General features: G+C 50.6%; 1 protein-coding gene across 2 annotated transcripts; it reads left to right on the forward strand.

Annotated features, from left to right (window-relative positions):
- The first annotated feature begins 10,875 nt into the window (after positions 1 to 10,875).
- PSMD9 (proteasome 26S subunit, non-ATPase 9) lies at positions 10,876 to 27,203 on the forward strand. 2 transcript variants are annotated; one of them, XM_037511233.2, is made up of 6 exons: positions 10,879 to 11,091; positions 14,648 to 14,750; positions 17,987 to 18,198; positions 20,423 to 20,524; positions 25,458 to 25,546; positions 25,847 to 27,200. In XM_037511233.2, the coding sequence occupies exons 1-6, from the start codon at positions 10,954 to 10,956 to the stop codon at positions 25,872 to 25,874; spliced, it is 672 nt and encodes a 223-aa protein (XP_037367130.1). In that variant the 5' UTR covers positions 10,879 to 10,953; the 3' UTR covers positions 25,875 to 27,200. The 2 variants fall into 2 exon arrangements, with proteins under 2 accessions (XP_037367131.1, XP_037367130.1); XM_037511234.2 differs by lacking the exon at positions 20,423 to 20,524 and having other exon boundaries at positions 10,876 to 11,091; positions 25,847 to 27,203.
- The last annotated feature ends 44 nt before the right edge of the window (positions 27,204 to 27,247 follow it).

The raw sequence follows: 27,247 nt of genomic DNA on the forward strand, positions 1-27,247 counted from the left end.
TGTCTCTAGAAGCTCTGCTTCTGGAGAATTCACCCCATGACAATACCCTCGCTACCTGCACCTGGGGCCAGCATCCCACACCCCCCTCAGTGACTCTCTCTGCCCCTTAGTGTGCTATTCGCAAGCTCTGTCCTCTCCCATTTTACGAATAAGAAAACTGAGACCTAGGAAGGGCCTGAAGACTCCCCAAATAACTTGTCCACTGTGGTTAGAAAATTCTGGCCTAGGTCTTAGATCTAGACCACTTTATATCACTGTTTGTTATAGTTCAAACATAAAACCAATTCCTTCTCTTAAGGTTTTAAGGAGTCTGGCATCCATTAAGGGGACATATATGGGAAGCCTAAGGTCCACACGTTATTACTTTATTTTAATTTTTGTTTGTTTATTTTTAACTTTCACATTTAACACTTTTAAAAGTGTAGAACAAGCATTTCCTATAAAATGTGAGGTTGTAAATATTTCAGGGCATGGGCTGGGGGGTGTCATATATCTTGACTAACTATTCAACTCCGCTGTTGCAGTGTGAAAGCTGCCAGAGGCAGTGTGTAAATGAAGGGCCATGGCCATGTGCCAATAAAACTTTATTTATAAAAAAGACATGATGAAAAAACAGAGGGTCGTCCAGATTTGGACCAAGGGCAGAAGTTTGTTCACTCCTCCCCTAAACAACCAAAAAGAAAAACCACCCAAAAACCAATGAATTAAGCCTTGGCTTGTAGCATTGGCTGAATTCTGTGGTGTACATACTCCCTGTGACCAACTTCAAGCTCTTTTTTTAAAAAAAGATTTATTTACGCATACAAGAGCTGGAGTACAGGCCAGAGATGGGGGGTGGGGTGGGCGCTGGGGAGGAGAGGACTTACCAGAGACAGAGTGGGGAACAGAGCAGGCAGACTGACTGAGGGGAGCAGCAGGCGAGACAGGAGACAGGAGAGGTCTGCTGCGCCATGTGGTTGCTCTCTGGCTGGCCAGTATCGAACTCATGCTGCAGAGGCTGCAGAATGCTTCATGCCGTGAAGCGTGAAGCAGTGCTTCTTTAATGCGATCCTTAATCCCTTGCGCCACCAGGGAGGGCACCCAACTTCAAGCTTCTAAGAAGCTTCTGAACTTGGAGCTGGGGAGGGGGTGTAGAGAAACCCATCTCACAGACACAAGCACCTTGGTGACTCTAAAATGTAGCAAAATGGGGGCCTCCCTGGTGGCACAACCAGTTAAGATGCAACCTGTGAAGCTGTCTGCAGCCTCTGCAGCATGAGTTCGATCCCCAGCTGGCCAGGGAACAACCCACATGGCACGGCAGACCTCTCCTGACTCGCCCGCTGCTCCCCTCAGCAGTGTACTTCAGTCAATCTACCTGTTCTGTTCCCCGCTCTGTCTCTGGTGAATCCTCTCACCCCCTACACCTCTGGGCCTGTACCCTAGCTCTTGTATGCATAAATAAATAAATCTTTAAAAAAATAAAATGTAGCAAAATGGTTAGTAAGTATTAAGATTTGAACATTTATTCCCTTTGTTTTCCATGCAACTTATTTAGTTGGAAGTTTGTATTATTTAATTATTTGCATCTTTCAAATTTAATTTTAATATGATTTAATGTTAAGTGATATTGGTGCTTTAAGAAAAGACACCAAAATATGTTTCACAGACTTGCTGAGGAAACCACGGTGGGCTCTCCCGGGCCAGGTAATAGTTGTTTTCTAGCTCTGGTTGCCTCAGGTCTGGGGTGGGAGGTCCCCAGGATAGAGGTGGGGGTGGGGAGCAGAAACGTGGAGGTTGAGCAGCTGCTGGGGCGTCAAGGTCCAGCACATCAAAGAGGTTTTCTCTTTCCTCTTCAGCCAACCTGCTGTGGCGTCAGCAGCTCCATCACTTGCATAAGTTGAAGGTGAAGTTGCCCAAGATGATCCTTTGATCCCTTTGGGGCCGGACCTGTGGCCTTACCAGCCAAAGTCCCCACATTGGTGAGCATCTCCCCCACTTCAGTGGGCAGCGTTGACTTTCCTCCTTCGTGAGGGCAACAGGGAGTTAGCTTTGGTCTCTGATTTGCTGAGTGACCTTCAAACAGTTGCTTAACCTCTCGGAAGCTCCTTTTCCCGCCTCTGAATATGGGGAGTGGGGTGGGGGAACTACTGTCGGAGCCTCGTCACCTACAGGGGTAGGAAGGCCTCCGTGAGCAATGCCTCGCATTTCAGTGTTCTTAATGGGAGACGGGTGTGTGTGTGTGTGTGTGTGTGTGTGTGTGTGTGTGTGTGTGTGAGTGTGTGTGTTGGGGGGCGTCACCCAGAAGAGAGAAAGGCTGGGTGGGGTTGTAGGCCTCTGTGCTCTTATGTTGGGGACCAAGGAATGATTATTCAGCTCTGTGGTCTTGCCTGTGGGGATGTGGCCTTCCCTCGTGGAAGAGAAGCTGGGAACTTGAATTTGTTTTTTTGAAACCTATTGATTTGGAAATCACATTGTTTTTAATTCCACTTATATGACATCCCAGAATAGGTACCTGCAGAGAGTCTCATCTGGATGGTGGAGGTCAGGGGCTGGGGGAGCCAGGACAGGGGAGTGAGTGCTCTGGGCACAGTGTTCCTGGGGGGAGGGGGTGATGACAACGTTTTGGAACCAGATGGAGGAGGTGGTTGCATAACATTGTGAACGTACTAAAATGTCCCTGAATTGTTCACTTCAAAAAATGGTTAAGTTTCTGTTAGGTGACGCTCACCTCAATTAAAAAAATATATTGTTCTAAAATTTTCTTTCTGGGGCCTCCCCGGTGGCGCAGCGGTTGAGCGCTGGGTTGCGAGGCTGCCCGCAGTCTCTGCAGCGCCGGTTCGATCCCCGGCTGCTCCCCGGCCACCGGAGGAGGGTCCCACATGGCGCGCAGACCTCTCCTGCCGCCCGCTGCTCCCCTCAGCAGTGTCCTTCGGTCCTTCTGCCTGCTCTGCTCCCCGCTCTGGCTCTGGTGAATTCTCTCACCCTCCTGCGCTTCTGACTGTACCCAGTGCTTGTCTAAATAAATAAATAAATCTTTAAAAAAAATTTTTTTTTCTTTCTGGTTTAGTGCTTTGTTGATATTGGGAAATAGGATGTTTATTATTTTATATTTTTATGAAGGTTACATTGATTTGCAACACTGTATAAGATCCAGAAGTAGTAGTCTCCCCGGTGGCCTCGGAGTTAAGTCTCAGCTCTACCACCACTGCAGCCTGAGTTTGATCCCCGGCCAGGGAGCTACCCACATGGCGCAGCAGACCCCTCCTGTCCCCCCGCTGCTCCCCTCAGCAGTGTGTTTCAGTAAATCTGTCTGTTCTGCTCCCCACACTGTCTCTGGTGAATCCTCTCACCCCTTGCAACTCCGACCTGCACCCCAGTCCTTCTGTGTCTAAATTAATCAATCAATCTTTAAAACAAAAACAAATATTACCCTGTAATTGAATAAGTAACCTAAGGTTTCTAAGTAACTACATCTTGCAGAACTGGTCCAAGATTTGAATATCCTGAACTTACTTTGCCAAGAGTGATTTATGTTCTCAAGTGTCAACATCCTGTTAAGTCATCTCAAATTTGTTTCATTTTCTTCTGTGTAGCAGGATGAAATAAATTGATTTAGGGAGAAAAGAAATTTGGTGAGAAAAGAAATTGATTTAGGGGCCTCCCTGGTGACACAAGGGGCTAAGACGCAACCTTTGAAGCTGACTGCAGCCACTGCAGCACAAGTTTGATCCCCGGCCAGGGAGCAACCCACATGGCGCAGCAGACCTCTCCTGTCTCACCTGCTGCTCCCCTCAGTAGTGTATTTCATTCAATCTGTGTGTTCTGCTTTGGTGAATCCTCTCACCCCCGCATCTCTGGCCTGCATTGCAGCTCTTGTATGCATAAATAAATAAATCTTTAAAAAAAAAAAGAAATTGATTTAGCAAAAAAAGAAAATACACATAACTGCAGGTAAGAAAAAGGGAACAAGAAATACACCTATAATTCTTTTTTTTTTCTTTTTTTAAAGATTTATTTATTTATTTAGACATGCACTGGGTACAGTCAGAAGCGCAGGAGGGTGAGAGAATTCACCAGAGCCAGAGCGGGGAGCAGAGCAGGCAGAAGGACCGAAGCACACTGCTGAGGGGAGCAGCAGGCAGCAGGAGAGGTCTGCGCGCCATGTGGGACCCTCCTCCTGTGGCCGGGAGCAGCCGGGGATTGAACCGGCGCTGCAGAAGCTGCGGGCAGCTTCGCAACCCAGAGCTCAACCGCTGCGCCACTGGGGAGACGCCACACCTATAATTCTTTATCCATAGAAACCTGCACGAGTGACTTAGGCAATCCACCCTTCTAAAGACATTTAAGCATATGTAGATAGGAGCTTTTTGGTAACATATCCTTTATATACACTTTGTAAACACCTTTCATGGTAATAGATCCTGGTTTATCCTGTGTGTGTGAGTTTCACTCAAACACTGTATTGTAATTACTTTAACCAACCCCTAGAACCAAACATTTGTGTTGTTGCCAAAATTTTACCATTAAACCAGCATCTATTATGATCTAGCTCACCTGAATGTACAATTTCATGATCTTTTTTTTAAAACATGATAGTTTTCTTTTTTAAGATTTATTTATTTATTTATTTTATTTATACAAGCATACAAGCACTGGGTACAGTCAGAAGTGTGGGAGGGTGAGAGAATTCACCAGAGCCAGAGCGGGGAGCAGAGCAGGCAGAAGGACCGAAGTACACTGCTGAGGGGAGCAGCAGGCGGCAGGAGAGGTCTGCGCGCCATGTGGGACCCTCCTCTGGTGGCCGGGGAGCAGCTGGAGATTGAACGAGGGCTGCAGAGGCTGCGGGCAGCTTCACAACCCAGCGCTTAACCGCTGGGCCACCAGGGAGGCCAATGATCTTTTTTTTAAGGTCTATTTATACAAGAGCTGGGGTACAGGCCAGAGACATGGGGGCGGGGGAGTGAGAGGATTCGCCAGAGACAGAGTGGGGAGCAGAACAGGCAGACAGACTGAAGGCACTGCTGAGGGGAGCAGCAGGCGAGGCAGGAGAGGTCTGCTGTGGCATGTGGGAATCTCCCTGGCCGGCTGGGAATTGAACCCATGCTGCAGAGGTTGCGGACAGCTTCACAGCATGGCGCTCAACCTGTTGTGCCACTGGGGAGGCCCCAATTTCACGATCTTTAAGGACTAGGCCAGGTCAGGGCTGAGGGGCAATATAGGAAATGTGGTAGGACCTACCAGATCTTCCTTGGTAAATCCGCCTCTCTGGTTGTTTCCCAAATTCCATATCTTTTAGCCCCTTTTGATTCTGCAATGATGATGAGTAAGATATGAATGTTCGGAGGAGGCAAATAATTTTTTTTGTTTGTTTTTTAAAGATTTATTTATGCATACAAGAGCTGGGGTACAGGCCAGAGATGCAAGGGGTGAGAGGATTCACCAGAGACAGAGCAGGGAACAGAACAGGTGGACTGACTGAAATACACTGCTGAGGGGAGCAGCGGGGAGACAGGAGAGGTCTGCTGCGCCATGTGGGTTGCTCCCAGGCTGGCCAGATCGAACTCCTGCTGCAGAGAATATGGATTGCTTCATAGGTTGCATTTTAACCCCTTGCACCACCAGGGCAGCCTGAGGCAAATAATTTAAATTCTCTTGGATCTGGGTGGCTTTCTGAAACAAAGGCTCTGCGGACTGTCTATGACCACCCCGCTGAGATCGCCCAGAACAACAGGAACGGAACTGGGTGGAGCAGATTGTTCCTCAGCCCATCCCCTTAGAATTCTCTTTTAAATGCTCACTCAGTCAAACTTTTGAAGATAAACAAGACTTAGTCCACATCCTTTTAAGACTCTTCAGCCTTTGGAACAGACAAGTAAACATGCATTTACAATACAAAGGTAGAAAGTTCAGAAAACTGTCCAGCTTTGGGGGCAGGTCAGGGAGGTAATGTTTGAGCTGGGTCTGGAAAGAGAAACTGGAATCAGCTTGACCCCAGACAGGTTCTAGAGAAGGGGCTAGGGCCTAGTGCTAAGAGAGACTGAGCAGAACAAATTACTAGAAAAGAAGGGGTGGGTGCATTGGCTGGGGTCAGCAGGTGAGGAAGAACCAGAAGGGTCTCAAAGCAAGAGAAGGGCACCCGGAAACTGTGGATACTCAAGAGGCAGAGTGACATGGCTCTTTTGTAGGTGGTTCTCGACTGCAGTGTGGGGAATGGGGCGACCTAGCTGAGACCAGTTCAGGGCTGGTGCAAGCTGGAAAGGATTGGGGCAGTGGGATGAGCTAGAGGTGGCCCCGACAGATGAATGTGAGAGCTGTGCGGGCTGGAGAAGAAACAGGACTGGGTGTATTACAACGATGATCACACTGACCCAGGCACACCACGCTGTGGCTTGAACAGCAGCGCTGATTTCAGATGATGTAGGTAGGAATCTTCTTCCCACCCTTTTTATTTGGAAAAATTTTGAACCGGGAAAGAGTTGCAAAATCGTTTCCATGAATATACATACATACGACCTTCACCCAGATTTAGTAATTGTTACATTTTGCCTTTCTCTCCTTGTGTGTGTGTGTGTGCATGTGTGCATGTGTGTGTGTGTGTGTGTCTGTGTAGCTTCTTTATCTCTGAAGTCATGCCACATCTGTGTAAGTCAACATTCATAAAGAGATTCTCATATAGGTTCCTCCCTGGTGTCACAAGGGGTCAAGTCTCAGCGCTATGAAGCGTCTGCAGCCCCTGCAGCACAAGTTCGATCCCCGGCCAGGGAGCAACCCACATGGCACAGCAGACCTCTCCTGTCTCACCCGCTGCTCCCCTCAGCAGTGTGCTTCAGTGGATCCTCCTGTTCTGCTCTGGACTCTGTCTCTGGTGAATCATCTCACCGCCTCCCACCCCCACACCTCTGGCTTGTACCTCAGTTTTTGTGTGAATAAATAAACCTTTAAAAAAAAGACTCTCCTATAAAACCACACTACCATTATTTTATGGAAAAAAATTAACATTGATCTAATATAATCTAAAATGAAGTCCAGGTATGTATTTCACCAATTTTCCCAATGTTTTTTAAAGTGGCTACTTTTTAAAAATAATCCATATACATTATACACACCCACCCACACATATCTCCAATTAAGGATTGTGCATTGCATTTAGTTATCTTGTCTGACATCGGTCTCTTTTTTGGGGTCAATATTAGAAAAGATAGTTTATTTAAAAAGAGATAATATACTAAATCTAGTGTAATTGGTTCTCCTTTTTTCTGTATATTCTTTTCTTAACTTTTTTGAAATAATTTCGAATTTACAGAAAAGTAGCAAAATGGTAGTATTTCTGTTTCACCCAGAGTCACTATTTATTTATACTTTGTCATATTTACCTTATCATTCTTGTGTCAAAAAATATATTTATCTATTAGTACTTTTCTCAGAACCCTTTGAAAGCAAGTTAGCTCTGTTAGTCCTAAGTACTTCTAGGTTACTGTTTTACATTAACACAGTACCGGTATCCACATCAGGAGATTAACATTAACAGGATCCCTTATATCTCCAGTTATCCCAAGTATGTCATTTATAGTTGTTTTACTAAGGAAAAAGGGAACCAGCCCAAAAATCTTGGTACTCTCACCCTTAGGTTAACTGCGAAGAATCTTATTGTGGCAGCACTGCTGAGCTCTGTCAATAGATCTGCTCTTTTTTTTTTTTTTTTAATAGAAGCATGTTTTTATTTATTTATTTGTTTGTTTGTTTGTTTTGTTTTTATACATGCACTGGGTACAGTCAGAAAGCGGGGAGCAGAGCAGGCAGAAGGACCGAAGCACACTGCTGAGGGGAGCAGCGGGCAGCAGGAGAGGTCTGCGCGCCATGTGGGATTCTCCTCCGGTGGCCGGGGAGCCGCCGGGGAGCCGCCGGGGAGCCGCCGGGGAGCCGCCGGGGAGCCGCCGGGGAGCCGCCGGGGAGCCGCCGGGGAGCCGCCGGGGAGCGAACGGCGCCGCAGAGGCCGCCGGCAGCTTCGCAACCCAGCGCTCAACCGCTGCGCCACCGGGGAGGCCCCAATAGATCTGCTCTTTAAAAATCTTTGTCACTCTGGGTAATTAAGTATTTTTTTAAAAGATTTATTTTTTATTTATACAAGTGCTGGGGTACAGGCCAGATGCGCGGGAGAGTGAGAGGACTCACCAGAGACAGAGTGGGGAACAGAACAGGCAGACTGACTGAAGTACACTGCTGAGGGGAGCAGCGGGCAAGACAGGAGAGGTCTGCTGCGCCATGTGGGTAGCTCCCTGGCCGGCCAGGAATCGAACCTGGGCTGCAGAGGCTGCGGATAGCTTCACAGCACTACGCTCAACCTGCTGCACCACTGGGGAGCCCTGGGTAATTAAGTATTTTATTAAAATCCTACATTATTGCAAACTAAATTTGCTGAGGCTATAAAAATAGTACACTAAGCTGGACCCTAAGTCTGCAGAAAGATAATCTATTCTAGTAGTCTGCGTCATTAGCCAGTCTTGCCCTGACATCAGGTGTCAGCTCCAGAGACAGGACACGGACCTCGGATCCCTTTCCCCACACTTTTGGGCACGGCCTTCAAGGCTGCCAGTGACACCGAGAAGACCAGTCAGGCTAAAAGAAAGGGAGAAAGATAAGAGAAGGGCCCAGCGCATGGCGGCTGCCATTGCTAGCACTGGCCTCCTCAAACTCACCAGAGGCCCATGCACCCCCAGGGTGTTCAGGACCCCAACCTCTTGATTGATGAGGCGCCTGCTGCCTTCCACTGTCAACAGCCAGGACACCTCAGCTGAGGTGTCTAAAGAAGCTGTTGCCAGGGCCGTGCCCTCTGTAGCATCGCACAGGGCACTAGAGGGGGCCAGCCAAATCCACAGGCCAGATGGGAGAACAAACTGGACTTCAGCTGCCTCTGGCCAAGAAGAACCAGGTTGAAAAAGGAGGACTTTCCTTTTTTTTTTTTAAGATTTATTTATGCATACAAGAACTGGGGTACACGCCAGAGGTGTAGGGGGTGAGAGGATTCACCAGAGACAGAGTGGGGAGCAGAACAGGTGGATCTACTGAAATCCACTGTTGAGGGGAGCAGCAGGTAAGACAGGAGAGGTCTGCTGCGCCATGTGGGTTGTTCCCTGGCCAGCTGGGGATCGGACTCATGCCGAAGTGGCTGGCAATAGCTTGCTAGCACTGAGACTTTAACCCCTGCGCACCAGGGAGGTCCACGATGCCCATTTTCAGCGGGAAGTAGTTACTGATCAGACCAACACCCTTTGTCCTGACAGCAGTTAGGGGTTCCATCTGTAAAGGGGGGGGGCTGAGTCCCAGTGCAAGTTAGGGGTAAGTAGGCAGCTTCAGGGACAGTGCAGGCTGGGACTTTGGGAGAGTTAAAGAGGCTTCTGCGATAAGGGCAGAGAAATCCAGGAGGGCTAATGAGGACGGTAAATTTTAAGGCTAATAAGGACAATAATTTTTAAGAGACCTTGGACGGGGGTCGTGAAAGAAAGACTAAGATAAGAGCTGTAAAGCTGGACACAGCTGCCCAGGCATGTACGGCCCCTGAGAGAGAGCCAGTCACAGAGAGGGTGACGAGATTGTAGAAAAGAGGAAAAAGGTTTAAATATCCCCTAGACACAGGCCCATGCAGTGTCTTTGCCCCTCCTTGCGTCGCTGCCTGGAGTCTTTCACTTTTCCTCTAAATCAACTTTCTCTTTATTTTCTAAATAGTGATTTGCTCCTCTGTGCTTATTTATCTGAGGGTTTGTCTACAAATTCTCTTCTGTGGCATCATGGGACAAGAACCCCATGTCATTCAAGGGTTACTGGGGTGAAAAGCAGCAGCTGTGATCACAATAACAGGGCACACAGCTTCACCAGAATCCAGACAAGGATCTCACACTGCACTTGTTATCTCATTAGTTTTCTTTAATCTAGGAGATGGCCTAGCTTGTGTGTGTGTGTGTGTGTGTGTGTGTGTGTGTGTTGTGTTTATTTCACAACAGCGGCTTTTTGAAAAGTTCAGCTATTAATAGTTGTTTTGAAGAATGTCCCTCAAGTTAGATTTGTGTTTGTTTTTCATGATTAGATTCAGGGAAAACATGTTTGAAAACTACATAGGTGAAGGTGTTCTTTTCAGCGTAAATATTAGGAAGCCCTTGTTATGTGCTAGGTGTCATGGTTAACTGGGTTGACATTTGGCTGCTTAATTTGCTAGTTAGGAAGGTTGGTTATTGAGATGTTTTCTCAATACTAGTAGTCCTGGATTCATGAGGTTGTTAATACATTAATAATACTAGCAATTTATTAGTATTGTTATTATCACTATGCTCTTTACCAGCATTTATAGAGGATTTAATTTGTGGTGGTCACTGAGCTGCTTTTCATTTTTCTTTGCACTGAAGATCTGGGGTGTAGGCCAGAGGTGTGTGTGTGGGGGGGAGAGGATTCACCAGAGTGGGGAGCAGAACAGGCAGATCTACTGAGATACACTGCTGAGGGGTGCAGCAGGCGAGTCAGGAGAGGTCTGCTGCGCCATGTGGGTAGCTCCCTGGCTGGGGATGGAACTCAGGCTGTTGTGGTGACAGTGCTGAGCCTTAACCTCCAGGCCACCAGGGAGGGGCGTCCTGGATCCTTTTACCCCTCAGGCCCTAAGAGCAGTGTAAAGCACACAGGAGGAATTTATTGGCAAAATGACAGCTCTTTGACAGATGACTATCAAAACCGCACTAAGAATACGGCAGTGGTAAGAGCCCCACACTGCTCCTGGCGAGCCAGGCCCAACCGCTTGCTCCGGAGGGGCGTGGCTCCCTGACCCCGCCCCAAACCACACCCACCAGACAAAAGCTCCGCCCCCGCCCCGACTGGCGCTCGCGGACGGCCACGGTGTTTTGGCCCGCGAGAGGAGCCGTAGCCACAGTCTTCTCGGGCGTCCGCAGCCGGGAAGCTCTGCGGCCTGGATCGCCCGCCTGGACCGCGATGTCGGACAAGGAAGCCGGGGGGAGCGGGGGCGCGGCGGAGGCGGGCGCGGTGACAGTCAGCGACGTCCAGGAGCTGATCCGGCGCAAGGAGGAGATCGAGGCGCAGATCAAGGCCAATTACGACGTGCTGGAGAGCGTGAGTGGGGCGCGGGGCTCCGGGCGGGTTGGGGGCGTGCCCGGGCCTCCGGACCCGCGCCCCCGACCCGGAAGGCCTGGGAGGCCGGGCGGGCTCCCCGCACCCCCGCGGGAGGCCCGGGCGCCGCGGCCTTGTGGGCAGCAGGCGGCGAGGCCGGCGCCGCGAGTCCCCGGGACTCTCCTGTGGTCCCGCGCCGAGCCGGGCCTGTTTGTGGGGCTGACATTGCTCAGCGCTTTTCACGCTCGCAGCCACCCTTGGGGTGATTCTGTTACCCTCCCGCCCCTGTGGGGGCCAGGAAAGACACGTGGCTGAATTCCAACTTGCCTCCAGTCCCAGAGCTGATGAGTTTGCAGAGGCAAGGGGATAATCACTGCCTTCCCCGATGTCCTGTGCTTTGCTAACCACCTTCCAGCCCGAGCTTCTTAAACTTTGTATGTGCGAATCGGCTGGGGATCTTGTAAAAATTCAGTCTGACCAGAGCTTCTGGTCTAAAGACCAAGCTTTGAGTGACACGTAAAACTCATTATCCTTACTGTACGAGGAGGAAAGTGAGGTCCAGAGTGTGGCAAACCCTTGCCTAGAGTCAGGCGACTAGGAAGTGACAGTGGTAAGACTAGTTCCCAGGACTATCTGACGCCAGAACTGATACAGTTTTTCTCATGCCACGTAGTGTAAAACCACAAATCAGAGGAAGGGTGCATTAACTACATCCTCTATAGGGTGGATGGAGGCCTTTCAGGTGATGGGTGTAAGATGAAGTGTGGTATGGAGGTCAGGTTACCATTTTTACTGGGTGCTGACTCTGCTTAAAGGTTGCTGGTTTATGGGTGTGTTTTATCATGAAATCTGCACAATACCTGTGAAGCTGGTATGTTTCCCCCAAGCCGAGAAAGGAGAAATTACTTGCTCAAAGTCACGACATAGAATTCTCATCTTAGGCCTGTTGGAACCTGTGAATCTGGAATCAAGGGCTCTGCCAGCAATTTCTCGAATTTTAGCTACTCTTCTACCATAAACCCGATGCTGTATCCATATACTTCCTGTACTGATGCATTCTTGATATTTTTCTTAAGGTGGCCCACTTTTTTACTGGGGTGCAGGCCAGAGATGCAGGGGAGGTGACAGGATTCATCAGAGAGAGTGAGGAGCAGAACAGGCAGATCTACTGAAATACACTGCTGAGGGGAGCAATGGGCGAGACAGGAGAGGTCTGCTGCGCCATGTGGGTAGCTCCCTGGCTGGGGATAGCTTCATAGTGCTGTGTCTTAACCCCTTGCGCCACCAGGGAGGTCTTATCTCAAAATTGTTAAAACAAAATGGAGGGACCCAGAGATGGCACGTGGTGGGGGTGGGAGGGGAGGCTTATAAAGACTAATGTCAAGAGGAGGCTTTTTCCTTGTGCATGGAGATAAGTGGAGAGGGGAAAGTACTCTGGGGTCAGAGTCATCTGATGCCTGGTGTGGGGCCCTACTTGGAAAGCAGTGTCTTATGTAGTCTCAGGAAGGTCAGTCACCTCAGCCATTGTGGAATGGCCACAGGCAGGTACGGGGGGTTGACCCCTGGTACGTGAAAGCTGTATTTACAGTGAGTCTTGTGTCAAGGGAGTGTAGGAGTCTCCTTTTTCTTTCCAAAAGGAAACAGTATGTGTGACCCAGAGGCTTGTGGAGAGAACATGAGAGAAGTAAAAAGAACCCGTTTTCCTGGTACCCGTGGGCAGGACAGTGGGCAGCTTGTCTCTTTGCTAAATAATCACCATCATTTATTATTTTCCATGTAGATTACTCTCCCCGGGCCACCTTAACAAACTGGGTGACTTAAAAACAACAGAAATGTATTGTCGCACAGTTCTGGAGGCCAGCAGGCCAAAATCAAGGTGTTGACCAGGTTCCTTCTAGACATGCTGAGGAAGAATCTGTTCCATGCTTCTCTCCTAATTTCTGGAGGCTGCTGGCCCTGGTGGGCTTGTAGCTGTGTAACTCCAGTCTCTGCCTTCCTGGCCTCCTCTCTGTGCGCTAGACTGCCCTCCTTTCTCTCATAAGGACACCTGTTCTTGGATTTAAGAGCTCACCTAAGTCCAGGATGAACTCATCTTGAGATTCTTAACTACTTTTGCAAAGATCTTTTTTCCTAACAAGGCCACGTTTACCGGCTCTGGGGGCCAGAGCTCCAGGGGGCACTGTCCACCTCAGTCTGAATGTGTCTGGACTGCACTGGGCATTCTGCACAGGCCAGCTCGTCACTTCTCACAAGTGAGGAGGGAGCTGAGTGCCAGTATTCTCATTTTATAATTGAGGAAGTGAGGCTTAGAGAAGTGAGTGTCTTAGCCAAGGGTACCCATACTGTTAGGCGCAGAATTGAGAGTCAAAACAAAATACAATGACTGGCCTCCCTGGTGGCACAAGCACTATGAAGCTATCCTCAGCCACTGTAGCCTGAATTTGATCCCTGGCCAGGGAGCTACCCACATGGCGCAGCAGACCTCTCCTGTCTCCCCACTGCCCCCCTCAGCAGTGTATTTCAGTGGATCTGTCTGTTCTGGTCCTGCTCTGTCTCTGGTGAATCCTCTCACCCCCTGCATCTCTGGCCTGCACCCCAGCTCTTGTATGCATAAATAAATACATCTTTACAAAAATATATAATGATGGCACCATCCCTGCATCATAGGGCATTTCACTGCTTGTGTCCATGCTCTGACTTGTGTAGGAAAAGACTTGAGGATGTTGAACAGTGTATTGTTTTAAGTAGGGGGCACATGCCCATTATCAAAATTCAAAGTCTACAAAAGGATATCAAATGAGAAGTCTCCCTCCCATCCAGTTCCCTGCCCCAGAGACACCTGGTGATACTGCTGTATCCTTCCAGAGATGAAAAGCCTCTTTGAAAGTCCTCTTAGATCTCTTTATTTCCAGAAGAACCACAGTCCTGCCCCAGCTGGGTGCTCTTTGGGGCTTTCACTCCCCTCCAGCTTCAAGGTCGCCAGCCAGGTGTCGGGAAGGAGGGCTGGGAGGAGCGGAGGAAGAGACTGGCCTTGGGAATGATGTTCAAAGAGTGCTGAGTTTTATCTGCACTGTTCGAACTTCAAAAAAGGAGAATGGTCTCCCGCCTTCCTATGTCATTAAACATTCATTAAAAGAATATACTGGGCCTCCCTGGTGGCGTAAGGGGTTAAGTCTCAGCACTATGAAGCTGTCTGCAGCCACTGTAGCATGAGTTCGATCCCCGGCCAGGGAGCTGATCCACATGGCGCAGCAGACCTCTCCTGTCTCCCCGCTGCTCCCCACTCTGTCTCTGGTGAATCCTCTCACCCCCGTGCACCTCTGGTCTGTACCCCAGTTCTTGATACATGCATAAATAAAATAAATCTTAAAAAAAATAAATGAAAGAACATGCCACCTCAGAGGGTCGTTGAGAGATGGGCCTGGCGTGCCCTAAGCCGTCAGTCCATGCAGCTGTGGTTGCTGTCGCCTTGGTTGTGGCTGCAGACGAGAGGGGTCTGGGAAAGGTTTTGAGGACTTCATTCCTGTGAATTTTTTTTAACCACATCTCCTTCCCACAGCAAAAAGGTGTTGGGATGAGCGAGCCGCTGGTGGACTGCGAGGGCTACCCCCGCTCAGACGTGGACCTGTACCAAGTCCGCACCGCCCGGCACAACATTGTCTGTGAGTGGCCCTCGAGGGGCGCCCCCACCTCGCCGCAGGGGTGTAAAAGGCCCATGGATGAGATCAGCTCTATTCCATATCACCTCCTCCCTCTCTCCTGCCTTAATGGGCCCGTCTCCTTGTCTCCATCACGGGGCTGAGAACTCAGGGAATGACTTAGAATCTGGGGTTCTGTGTGCAGGGCTTCATTTTGCGTTTTGTTTTGTAACTTTACGTCACTTTATTGCACCAGAAACCCAAGTCAGATACTGCTGATGGTCCTAATGAGGTCAGTTACGTGTTAGGAAATCTGTTTGGTTGTTAACGAGAGTGACCTGACTATGGTCACGCGACTATAAAAGGGTCGAGTCTCAGGAAAGGCACGTGGAGGTGGGCAGAGTGAGGCCGGCCGCCAGAAACCCAGGCTCTGCCCTCCACGGGCAGCCTTCCCTCTTCAGTCACCTGTCTTGTGCCAGGGGGGCAGGAAGGGGACAAGGAAGGTAGGAAGGGTAGAAGATCCTGCGCAGCTTAGCACCCCTCCTTTTGGGGATCCACCCTGCAAACCCTACCCTCCCGTCAGTTTCTCCTTGCCTCTCTCGGCCCCCCTGCCTGCGGGACGTGGGCAGTGGTCTCCGGTTGGGCCATGATGGGCGTGTCACCGTCACAGATAAAATTTCCTCCTTATGTGTCTGTCTTCACCATCATGGAACGAGTGGCGAGAGAGGTTGGGTGAGGTGTTAGTTTTCTGTTTTTGCTGTAACAGTTGCCAGAGACTGAGTGGCTTAAAACGATGCAGAGTTCTTACCTTAGAGTTCTGGGGTGAGACATCCAAGTGGATTCCATGGGGCTGAGATCAAAGTGTCAGCAGGGCTGCCGTGTCCCTTTTGGAAACTGTAGGGAAGAGCCCGTTTCTTTGTCTTGTCCAGTTTCTAGAAGCGCCCACCTTCCTGGGCTGGCGGCCCTTCCTCCGTCTCCAGCATCAGGGGTCCGTGCCCTCCAGCCTCTGCTGCTGTCATCACATCTCTTTCTCGCACTCTCCTGCCTCCGCCTTTCTCTGATGAAGACCCCGGCGCTCACGTGGGCCCACCGCCTGGATAATGCAGGCTCCCGGCCCCGTCCGTGGCTTCAGCGCCTCTGTCAAGCCCCTCTTGCCATTTGAAGTGACACGTTCACTGACCCTGGGATTAAGATGTGCGCGTCCTTGGTGCAGGGGGCACCCGCGGTCTTCGTGAGAAAGTCGCGCCCGAGGGGCGTTTGTCGCCCACATTGCTCACTCCCATCATGACTTCTCTTTTGCCCTCTTGAATCTCGACTCCACCTCCATCCGTGTTCTGATACAAGACCGCACTTGGTGGGGGCCGAAGCACCCTGGGGATGGGGGCACAGGTTAAAAAACCAGAGATCCCCAAAGCCACAATATGATCCTAGAATTCTTCTTAGAGCATCATTTTTCCGGAGGATTTGGGGGCGAGAAGCATGCCATTTTTGTAATAAAACAGAGTGGAAGATACAGCGTCGGGGAAAACCCTGCTTAGACAATCAGACTGGAGGGAAATTTGGGGCTTTTGGCTAACCCTTCAACTCCCTGGGGATATATTCCCTTGTTTCCATGGTGGGGGCTTCTGGGGGAGCTTTGGGGGCTGCCAGCCTACAGTGGGGAGGGACACTGACTTTTTCCCCCACAAATGGTTAGCCAGATGTTCCAATACCATTTGTTAAATAGTCTGTTCTTTCCCCATTCGTTTGAAATGCCAGCAGTATAATGCCGTGAATGTTCAGACATGCTTAAGTCTCTTTCTGGCTGTTTGCCCTGTCCCGCTGATTACCCCTTTGGGTGCTAACATCACACTGTCTGAATGACTTCATTGAACTTCAGAATCTGGCTGAGTTATTCCGTCTTACTGGGCTTCTGAAAAAGTACAAGTTTATTTCATTTTTAAAAAGACTTTTTAAAAACAACTTGATTTACAGAAAAATTGGGAAAATGATAGAGAGGTCCCACATTCTCTCTGCTCAGTCCCCCCTGGCATTAGCATTTCACACGAGGATGGTACGTTTGTTCCAACTGCAGGTTTCGATTTTGAAATACACTTTGGAGATCTTTTATCCAAGAAAAAAAATTAAATTTTGAATTGCAATATTGTAAATAAGGTCACTCATTCTACTACCCAGTCACTCTAGGTCTCTGCTCACTGCCTGCCAGGGCTTGCTGAGGGTTCTGGGGGGTCCTCATGGGGTTTATTGTCTTGGGAGTGGGGTATCTTTTGGAGTCAAGAGGTGAACCGCCTATTCTCCTCCGACACATTTTCCGTCTTCCTGCCCAGATATGTGCCTCCACTTACTCTATTCTGGGTTCTTTTCTCTTATCTGCATCTGGGGTTTGGGTGGAGCCCCTGAAGTCCAGCTTTGCCCTGAAGTGACAGGACCAGAAGAGCCAGGTCCAGTAGCCATGCACGCCCCTAGTCGAAGGCCCTCTGGGAACTTGCGGGTCTGTGACCCATACAGGCTGGATGCGGCTTGGCTGGCAGCACAGGCTGGCTTGGGTCGATGAAACTCCTCAGAGGGAACTGTGTGAATGCCCGGTGTCAGAGCATTCAGAGTTGGGGGGCTTGTTTTCAGGTTAAGACATTAACAAAATCCAACCACTCTGCAGGCCTGACCTGCAGGGGTGACTTAGTTGGCCACATGACAGTTCAAAACATTTTGATGTGGCCATTTTAATTTCCCCCCAACTCCTGGTCGCCGGCTCTTCTCCCTGTTAACCTGTCCCGGATCAGACATCATGCTGAGCCTCCGCCAGCAGGTCTCCATGGACTTGTGCATCGCTTTTTCTTGAACAGGCACTAAGAGAAGAGTGAGGTCCTTCCCCCAGCCCCTTCACTCGCTTCCCTGGCCACCTGCTCGCCCCTGTGCGCAGCACCCCTTGTGCTGTGGATTCAGCTGCACGATTCCTCCCTTCCGGGTCTCAGATGAAACAGCACTGCCTCTGGCAGCCTTCCCGGATCTCCTGGGTCAGCTTTCCAGCTGGGTGGGCCCTTAGTGGCGGTCAGCAGGCTTCATTGGAATGACTTGTCCATCGCTGTTTTCCTTGCAAGACTGGAAGCTTCTTGAGGGTAGCTCAACTGTCTTGTTCACAGATTTGGCTTCAGCCTCTCGCCGAATGTCTGCCATGTAGTAAGGTTCGTTGAATGGTCAGTGAGTAGACGTGGGAGTCATGCGTCCTCAGCTGTCTTCCTGACACGGTCTCCTCCTCCCAGGCTTGCAGAACGATCACAAGGCCGTGATGAAACAGGTGGAGGAGGCCCTGCACCAGCTGCACGCTCGTGACAAGGAGAAGCAGGCCCGGGACCTGGCTGAGGCCCACAAAGAGGCCATGAGCCGCAACCTGGGCCAGAGCGAGGGCCTCAGCACCCCACAGCCCTTCGCCAAAGTCAACAGCATCAGCCCTGGCTCCCCTGCCAGTGAGGCAGTAAGCCTATCCCATACCCAGAGGGCCCTGTGGTTCAGGGGCAGTGGTGGGAGGCTCCTGGGAATGGACAGGCCCACTGCGTGCAGCTTAAAATCACTTACCATGACTGCGGCCTGCAGGGGTCAAGCCCCTGCTGGGGCCAGGGCTTTGGAGAGGGGTCAGCTTTCGCTGCCCATTAAAGTGATGGGGGCATGAGGTAGGTGATAGATCTCCTAGGAGAGGGGAGGAATGTTCCTTGGGGCTGCTTTTTTCTGGTTACTGAGTGCCAGGCTCAACATTGGCTGAACCTTGGTTTGCCTCAGGCATCCTGCCAAAAGAATCCTACATCACCTGGCACGTTTTATTTTTTATTTATTTCATTTTATTTTTTTTAAAGATTTATTAATGCATACACGAACTGGGGTACAGGCTAGAGGTGCAGGAGGTGAGAGGATCCACCAGAGACAGAGTGGGGAGCAGAACAGGCAGACTGACTGAAGTACACTGCTGAGGGGAGCAGTGGGCGAGACAGGAGAGGTCTGCTTTGCCATGTAGGTTGCTCCCTGGCGGGCTGGGGATCGAACTCATGCTGCAGAGGCTGCAGACTGTCAAATTTTTCATAGTGCAGTGCTTAACCCCTTGCGCCACCAGGGAGGCCCGTTACCTGGCACATTTATTTTTTTAAAGATTTATTTATTTATTTATACAAGCACTGGGTATGGTCAGAAGCGCTGGAGGGTGAGAGAATTCACCAGAGCCAGAGTAGGGAACAGAACAGGCAGACTGACGAAATACACTGCTGAGGGAGCAGCGGGCGAGACAGGAGAGGTCTGCGCGCCGTGTGGGACCCTCGCTGGCGGCCGGGGATCGAACCAGTGCTGCAGAGGCTGCCGGCAGCTTCGCAGCCCAGCGCTCAGCCACTGCTCCACCAGGGGAGGCCCATGTTTTAAACGGGTTTACTGAGATATGATCCGTACTGTAAAGCTGACCTATGTAGAACTTACGCTTCAGTAGCCGTTGGTGTGTGCACAGAGCTCTGTGTCCATCTCCTCAGCCAACCCGGAATACATTCCCTTATCCTGAGAAGAACCCCTGTGCCAACTGACTTTACCCCCGCTCCGCCAGCCCCCTCCACCCTGGGGCCACAGTCTGCTCCAGGTGAATGCCGCTCTTTGGGAGACTTCGTGTCAGCAGGACCCCAGGGCATGTGGCCCGCATGGCTGCCTTCTCCACTTGCTCCACATTTTCAGGGTCCGCCCACGTCTCCATTTCATTCACTCTTGTGACTGAGTGGTTGTCCGTTGTGTGACTCAACTATATTTTGTTTCTCCGTTCTGCTTTGGTTTCCATTTTTGACTCTGGATGATATTGCTGTGAGCATCACGCGCAAGTGTTTACGTAGACGTGTAATTAAAATTTAATCCCATAACCACCTTCTGGGAAAGGCACGAATCTTTCCTCACTTCACCTGAAGGGAGAAGCCTCAAAGACTGGGCATAACTTGGCCTATGACACAGAGCTCCCCGGCGGTGGCCCTGGGCTCCCCCTTGTGCGGTTCTAGTAAAGGTGTCCAGGTCCGCCCAAAGTCCCAACTCTGGAGGTGGCAGCAGCTCCAAGCAGGTGAGGGGAAGTCAGACGCTGCTCTCTGCAATCTCCACCCAGGGCCAGGCGCGGGTCAGTCTGTGCCTGTTTCAATCTGGGGTCAAAACTTAAGCAAGTTTGCCCTTGGAACCCCCAAACCAGCAGCGACAGGCACAAGGCTGACAGGATTAGAGGGACCCCCTCCTTAGAGCACATCACCATTCATCCAGGGTCAGCAAGACGGACTTTATGTGACTCAGTCTTGTGATCAGTAAGGACAACTGGCAGGACCTGGATTCAGGGCCCAGGGCCACCGCTGGGAGCTCTGTGTGCTGGGCCTAGTTATGCCCGGTCTTTGAGGCTTGTCCACTTGGGTGAAATGGGCAAAGATTTGCACCTTTCCTGGAAGGTGGCTGTGGGATTAAACTTGAATTCCATGTCTATGTAAACACTTGCGCATGATGTTCGTAGCAACATTATTCACAGTAGTCAGAACGTGGAGGATGGCCAGTCCCCCATCACCCCCTTGTGAGGTGTCTGAGTCACTGCCATCTTCTCCCTGTTCAAGACGAGCTTGGCCTGTTGGCCCACCGGTGCTGGAAGGTGAGGAGCAGAAGCACCACCTCGAGCCTCTAGCCTGGTTTCCGTTTTCTCTTCTCTGTAGGGCCTGCAGGTGGACGATGAGATTGTGGAGTTTGGCTCTGTGAACACCCAGAACTTCCAGTCGCTCCAGAACATTGGGAGTGTGGTGCAGCACAGCGAGGGGGTGAGTTGGGGCCTGCGGCATCTGGTCAGTGACCTAGAGTTGCTGTCACCTTTGACAGCTGCTTTCGCATCGGCTGTTCCTCCTCCTGGAATGCTTTTCTGCCCAGTGGCCCTCACCTTCCTCCCTCACCTCCCACTCTTGTACAAATGACACCTCAGTGAGGCCCTTCTGGCTCTTTTCTTGGTAGTGGAACCTCAACAGAGACCTGTGCTTTGCAAGAGAAAGATGGGACTCAAAGCTAAAGAAGTTATTTCCTAAAGTTTTTGGTTCCCGAGCAAAATCTTCTCTTTACACAGCAGTTCTTGCCTTGCCTTCCGCCCTCTCACTTCCTGCCGTTCACGCTGCTTGTCCCGTGTAACTGTCAGAAGGAGGTGCCTGGCCAGCTGCCCTGCCCCCCCAGCAGTCAGGCCCCCACTTCCACACTGGCACCTCGTCGGGTCTGTGCCTGCTGCAAGTTTGAAATTCTGACTGTCAGTCTCATCAGTCTTTTACGTTGTGGCTTTTGCATTTTGTGTCTGCTTGGAGAAAATCTAGTGGTGTTCTTTTGCTCCTTCGTTATTCTTGAATCCATCTGTGTAAGTTGTGTAAGTTTTATGGGGGCACCATTGGAAGTGCACGGATCAGTGTCAGCCTGTGCGCAGAGCTGTGAGTCCCTCACCACCATCAGTTCTAGCCTGTCCTCATCGCCTAGGACGGGGTTCCCACTGGCGGTCCCCCCACTCTCCCTCCCCCCCAACCAGAACGGCTCTGTTGGAATGGATTTGCTTATTCTGGACATTTCATATAAACGGGGTCACAAGCTGTGTGACCTTTGGTGACGACCTTCTTTCCCTGACACGTTTTCAGGGTCCGTCAGCATTGGAACAGGCGTGGCATTTCATTCCTTCTTATGCCCGATCAGTGTCCCGTTGTGTGGAGACGCCGCGGTGTGTCTAATTTACCCATTCATTCGTTGATGAATATGGGGGTGGTTTCTACTTTTTGGTAATGTTGAATAATAATGCTCCGAACATTCACATGCAAGTATTTGTGTGGATGTATTTTCAGTTCTCTTGAGTATATACCTAATCTGGGTTTAATGTTGTGAATGTTGTGAGGTAAGGCACTAAATTTTCTCCCCCAAAAGGAAATGTACTGTGCTGATACCTTTTATGGAGTAGAAAATGCTTGACCCACTTATTTATATTGCCACCTGTTACATATCAAATTCCAATGTGTTACATTCTTTTTTTTTTTTTTTTTAAGATTTATTTATTTATGCAATCAAGACCTGGGGTACAGGCCAGAGATGCGGGGAGGGTGAGAAGATCCACCAGAGACAGAGCGGGGAACAGAACAGGCAGACTGACGAAATACACTGCTAAGGGGAGCAGCGGGCGTGACAGGACAGGTCTGCCATGCCATGTGGGTTTCTCCCTGGCCGGCTGGAGATTGCTTCATAGCCTGGTGCTTAACCCCTTGCACTACCAGGAAGGCCCAGCGTGTTACATTCTTCATTTTGTTTTCTTGTCTGTTCTTATCCTTTCTAGGGTTCCCTCAAAAAATTTGTTTTCCTTGTTGGCTTCCTTTTAACATCATTCTCTAAAGGGTGTATTATTTGTCTATCAGTGAGTGAAAAATCACCCCCAAACGAAGCAGCTTGAAACAACTAATAGCTGTTCACAGCTTCTGAGGGGCAGGCATCCAGGGAGGCTGAATGGGGTGCTCCTGGCTTGGGGTCCTCAGGAGGTCTTAGTAGTGTGGAGGCTTGAGAGGGGCTGGGAAACTAGCTCCTGAGATGCTTCTCTCACATGGCTATGGGCGGGAGGAGTCAGCTTTAAGCCATGTGGCCTCTGCATGGGGCTGCTTGAGTGTCCTCACAATATGGTGACCGTCCCCTGAGCCAGTGTTCAAGAGAGCGGGCAGAGGAAGCTACAGCAGTGTCTTTGACCCAGTCTCTGAGGACACAGACTGTCACTGAGTCGTTAGAAGTGACTCACTGAGTCCAGCCTACACTCAGGGGGAGATTAGGCTTTTCCTCTTGAAGGAAGGAATATCAAAGAATTTAGGGACATAGTCTAAAACCACCACACAAGGTTTCTATATTCTCTACTTGCTCAGTTACCAGCTTGTGCCCTGTCTCGGAACTTCTCATTTTGTGGCCATTCCTTGTCTGTGTGGACTTCTTTCCCCTTTTACTTATGTGTCTGTGTTATCCCTTTACTGTTCAGTCATCATTTTTTTTTTAAGAATTTTTCCTTTATTGTAAGGTTTTTATTTTATTTTTGTGTAGAAGAACTGAGGTGTAGGACAGAGGAGTAGGGTGGGGAGCATTCACCAGAGACAGAGTGGGGAGCAGGACAGGCGGATCTACTGAAATACACTGCCGAGGGGAGCAGCGGGGAGACAGGAGAGGTCTGCTGTGCTGTGGACAGCTCCCTGGCCGGAGATCAAAGTCAGGCCATAGACGTGATAGCGCTGAGACTTAACCCCTAGGCCACCAGGGAGGCCCCCAAAGTATCTGTTTTTCATCCCCCTGCCTGCTAGGGCAGCTTTCTAGCATATTCTGGGGTACTCACATCTCTTGTGTGACTTGATACACTTGTACACTTTGTAGTTCTCTGGCCTCTTTGCTGCTGGCTTGTTCTGTAAACACGTGTAGTACATACATGGTCAAAACCAAACCAAAAACACAGAATGAAAGTCTTCTTCAAGTCCCTTTCCGTTCCATCAGAGGCTGTCAGGCCGCACGTCCTTCCAGGGAAGGTCTGTCTGCGCTGGCGTACAGGGCTATGACTTGTTTTTATCAAGGTATAATTTACTTACAGCAAAATTCACCTTTTTCAGAGTACAGTATAGACGAGAACTGTCACCAAATGATCCATAGTGTCCAGAAATGGTGCTGTGTCCCTTTGTGGTTAACTCCTCACCCACAGGCGGGCTCTGGTCTGTGCTCCAGCTGCGTAGTTCATCTTTTCCACAACATCATCTGCACGGGCCTGTGTGTGGTCTCTTAACCTGGCTTCTTTACTCGCATCATGATCTGAGGTTCTTCCATGTGGGGGCGTCTCTTTGGCTCCTCCCTCCTGTTGCTGAGTAGTGCTCCGCTGGTAGACAAGCCCCGATTGCTTACCCAGGCTGGGGGTGAGGGGCATTTCGGTTGTTTCCAGTGCGGGTGATTACTGGTAGTGGCCCCTGTTTCCAGCCCACCTTTCCTGGTTAGGTATAGTCTTTGGCTTTTTGTAGCTCTCTAAATCCTTCCCCAGAGTAGTTACTCAGTCCTTTTTTTAGCAACAGAACCTTTTTTTGCAAATGAAATTTCATAGGGGAATTCCAGGATGCAAACAGATGAAAGCTGAGAGAGCCTGGGGGGAGCTCACCCCCCAGGGCCCTGGATTCTCCTGGGGCCGGAGCCCAACTTGCGAGTGAGGCTCCAGGTGTGCGGGACAGCTCTGTGAATTGAAAAACCAACAGCATGCTGTTGTCGGGCATTTAGGTAGTTTCCAGTTTTCTGGAAACATCGAGATCGTGCTGTTGCAGTCAGAGCTCTGTTTCTTTGTATAACTTTCTAAATGTGTGTTTTGGGACAAAACATGTATGTTTTCAGAGGAAGAGATTGAAACCCACTGAATCATGTGCTTTATTTTTATTTTTATTTTTTTAAAGATTGATTGATTTATACAAGAACCAGGATATAGGTCAGATGTGTGGGAGGGTGAGAGGATTCACCAGAGACAGAGCGGGGAACAGAACAGGCAGACTGACTGAAATACACTGCTGAGGGAAGCAGCGGGTGCGACAGGAGAGGTCTGCCACGTCATGTGGGACCCTCACCGGCTGGGCAGTGTCGAACCCGCGCTGCAGAGGCTGCAGACAGCTTCACAACGCGGTGCTCAACCACCTGCGCCACCAGGGGAGACCCTGAATCATGTGCTTTTAAATGGTGAAATTTGTCTCAGTAATAAAAATCATGCATGTGTATCGTAAACAGTGCAAAAAACAATCAAGAAAGAATAGAATCCCTGCCCCCTCCCTCTGTGGGCCTCCCTGCCCAACTCTGCGTGCTGGCCAGCCCGGTGCCGGTGCTAATGGGGAGCAAGGCAGGTCATCAAGGGCCTGCCTTGGAGGCACGGGTGGGGAGACAAGCACCAGTCCTGTGGTCACAGCTACGTGGCCACACTGGTCAGTGTTGAGAGATCACCTGAAGGAAAAGTACAAGGAGGCTAGCAAAGTAAATAATGGGGTCCTGACTAATTTGGGGGTGAAGGAGATGTTCCTGAGCATCTATACGTGTTTAGATGCTGATGAAGTTGGGGAGACGGGCGGGGAGAGGATCCTTCCAGCAGGCCTTGACGGGAGCTGGGAGGACAGAGAAGCCGGGCTGGAGCGGGGAGTGGAGGGGGGCCAGGCCTGCAGTCCCCGGTGAGGATTTTGCTCTTTCTCCTTGAGGGACAGTAGGGAGCCGTGCACCCCCAAACTGGAGAGTAACAGATGTTAGTGGCTTCGTTACTCTGGGCCGATTTCTCCAGATGCGAGGTAGAGAATTGATGGGAGTTGGCGGCTGAGTCTAGAGACAGTGGTGGCTGCGATGAGTGGGCTGGAGGGGAAGGAGGCGGGCCACTCAGAGGCATCTAGGAGGTGAAACAGGTGGACCTCAACGTGACAGACGGCGCCAAGGAGGCCCCGTGGGTTTCCAGCTGCCCAGACCTGCCACTTCACTGAACTGGGAGTCCAGTCTGAACTGGGGGGAGGACGAGTACCCCCCAGGAAAGTTCGCAGCCCTGCTCGCTGGCCCGAGCGTGCCAGGCCCCCGCTCTCCTGCCAGTTGCAGGCTCAGGCTTAAAATAAGCCCCTTACCAGTCTGCCCAGCACAAAACAGAGGCTCCATACTAGAGCCTGACCTTGTTTGAGCACTGAGAGAGCTGTGCGCGAAATGAGCTGCTTTTCCTTCCAGAAACCCCTGAACGTGACAGTGATCCGCAGAGGGGAAAGTCATCAGCTTAGACTCGTCCCAACACGCTGGGCCGGAAAAGGACTGCTGGGGTAAAGTATCTTCTCTGTTCTCTCTGCCGCGGCACGGGAACGTTTGCTGGACATAAAGCAGGGGGTCCTGGAACTGAAGGGGGTCCCCAGAATGCCTGCAGAAATGCTCGGTAAACACTTGCAGGAATGTGCTTACTGGGACGGAGGTGGAGGGAGCCCTGATCTTGCTGGTTCTTTCATTAACTGGGCATTTGCTTTGAAAGAATAAAGATGTAGGGAAAAGCCTAAAGGGATCCCCTTCTGTCCATCCTGACCGGAGCCCCCAAACTGAACTCTGTTCCTTTTTCTTTTCTCTTGCAGCTGCAACATCATCCCTTTGCAAAGATGACTGGCCCTGGGCACAGGAACAGGGAGCATCTTCCTTTGCCCCTGACTTGGGTTGATCAGGGATTCCCTCCCTTCCTTCTCTCCCCGAAGTTTAAGGATCTGGAAGAGGCTGGAAGCCTGAACTTCTGGGTGGTGGGAACCCCGTGGCCTCCCACTGTAACCTCCCAGGACTAAGGCATCGTTAAAAACTTCACTTGTGTTTAGCATCTTTTGCAAGTTAGGCCATGGACCCAGATGGGAAGCCTCTGGATTGTGGGCGCGTGGGCTCAGTTTAAAAGGCAGGTGCTGATGGGACTTTATTCTTTTAGGACTTTTCCCCCCCAAATAAACAGTTTTGAAGTGCTGATGTGACCATGTTATCACGCCACCTGAATTACTTATGAACCTCTCAAACCGAAGCTCAGCAGTTAGAACATCCTCACAGAAAGCTGGGCAAAGTAAGCCTGCGGTTGTGCTGGAGTCAAGATTTGACCAGGTCGCCTCAGGGATGCCATCCTCGAGGGGAGATGCCGCACCCCACTGCTGTGCCCGCCCCAGCACCCATCCAGAAGAGGCTGAGCAGCGGGGGGCCTCCGCCCGGAGCTCCTCTGCCACAACTGCTCCCCTTAGAGAGTAAAGAAGTTGGAGCTCCGGGTGGCTCCCCAGGCGCGGCACCCCCTCCGTCACCCACCAGAGGGCAGCGCGCTCCCTTCACTTCCAAATAAAACTCCGCAGATCAACGTCCAGTGCTACTTGACCATCCAGCCTTGTGACACGTCTCCAGGACCGTGCGGACGGGCTTGACGCTGCCTAAGGGAGCGTGGTGTGGTGTGTGTGGATCCGACGCCTTGACGTGCTGATCCTCCTTATGTTTTCTCTAACGTGGCAAAATGGGCTTCAGTAACTCCTTGTGACCCTGTGTCTTGCTCTGCCTCCCTTCACCATGTCACGCATCTGTGCCACTTCTGCCAAGCCTGCCTGTGCTTTCGGGGACCAGTGATGGCAGTGCGTCTGGGGGTGTGCCTCCAGCCCAGGTTCTAATGCCCCCCTGGCAAGCCTTCCTGTGGAGCGCATTTCCCCAAACTGTGCCCTCGCCAGCACGCACACGCCGCAATCCCTTCAGTGGCTGCAGACGGGTTGAGCTTCCCAGTGGTTGCTGTTTAAATGGTGTGTTCTCGTTGCGGTGTCCTCTGGTCTGTTTTTTTTATAAGCCTTAGACGATAATAAACGCAGCGTGTACCGTTTGCTTTATTCCTCCCTTCCCCTCTTCTTTCTGAGATGTGTACATATTCATCAGCCAGCACAGGGCATTTGGGGGGCAGGTAGGGGGAATCAATCACATTCTCCTAAAATGATAGCACCGCGGGGCTTCCTGCCCCAGAGCCGCTGGCTGGG

The sequence above is a fragment of the Talpa occidentalis genome, unplaced genomic scaffold (assembly GCF_014898055.3).
Source record: "Talpa occidentalis isolate TD23 unplaced genomic scaffold, MPIMG_talOcc4v2.1 talOcc4.14, whole genome shotgun sequence".
In the NCBI taxonomy this organism is placed as follows: Eukaryota; Metazoa; Chordata; class Mammalia; order Eulipotyphla; family Talpidae; genus Talpa; species Talpa occidentalis.

Excerpts from the sequence above, each read along its gene's own strand:
- PSMD9 (XM_037511233.2), top strand. The coding sequence starts at position 10,954 with ATGTCGGACAAGGAAGCCGGGGGGAGCGGGGGCGCGGCGGAGGCGGGC. Across the intron at positions 14,751-17,986 it reads CGCCCGGCACAACATTGTCT|GCTTGCAGAACGATCACAAG; the intron begins GTGAGTGGCCCT and ends TCCTCCTCCCAG. Across the intron at positions 18,199-20,422 it reads GCTCCCCTGCCAGTGAGGCA|GGCCTGCAGGTGGACGATGA; the intron begins GTAAGCCTATCC and ends TCTTCTCTGTAG.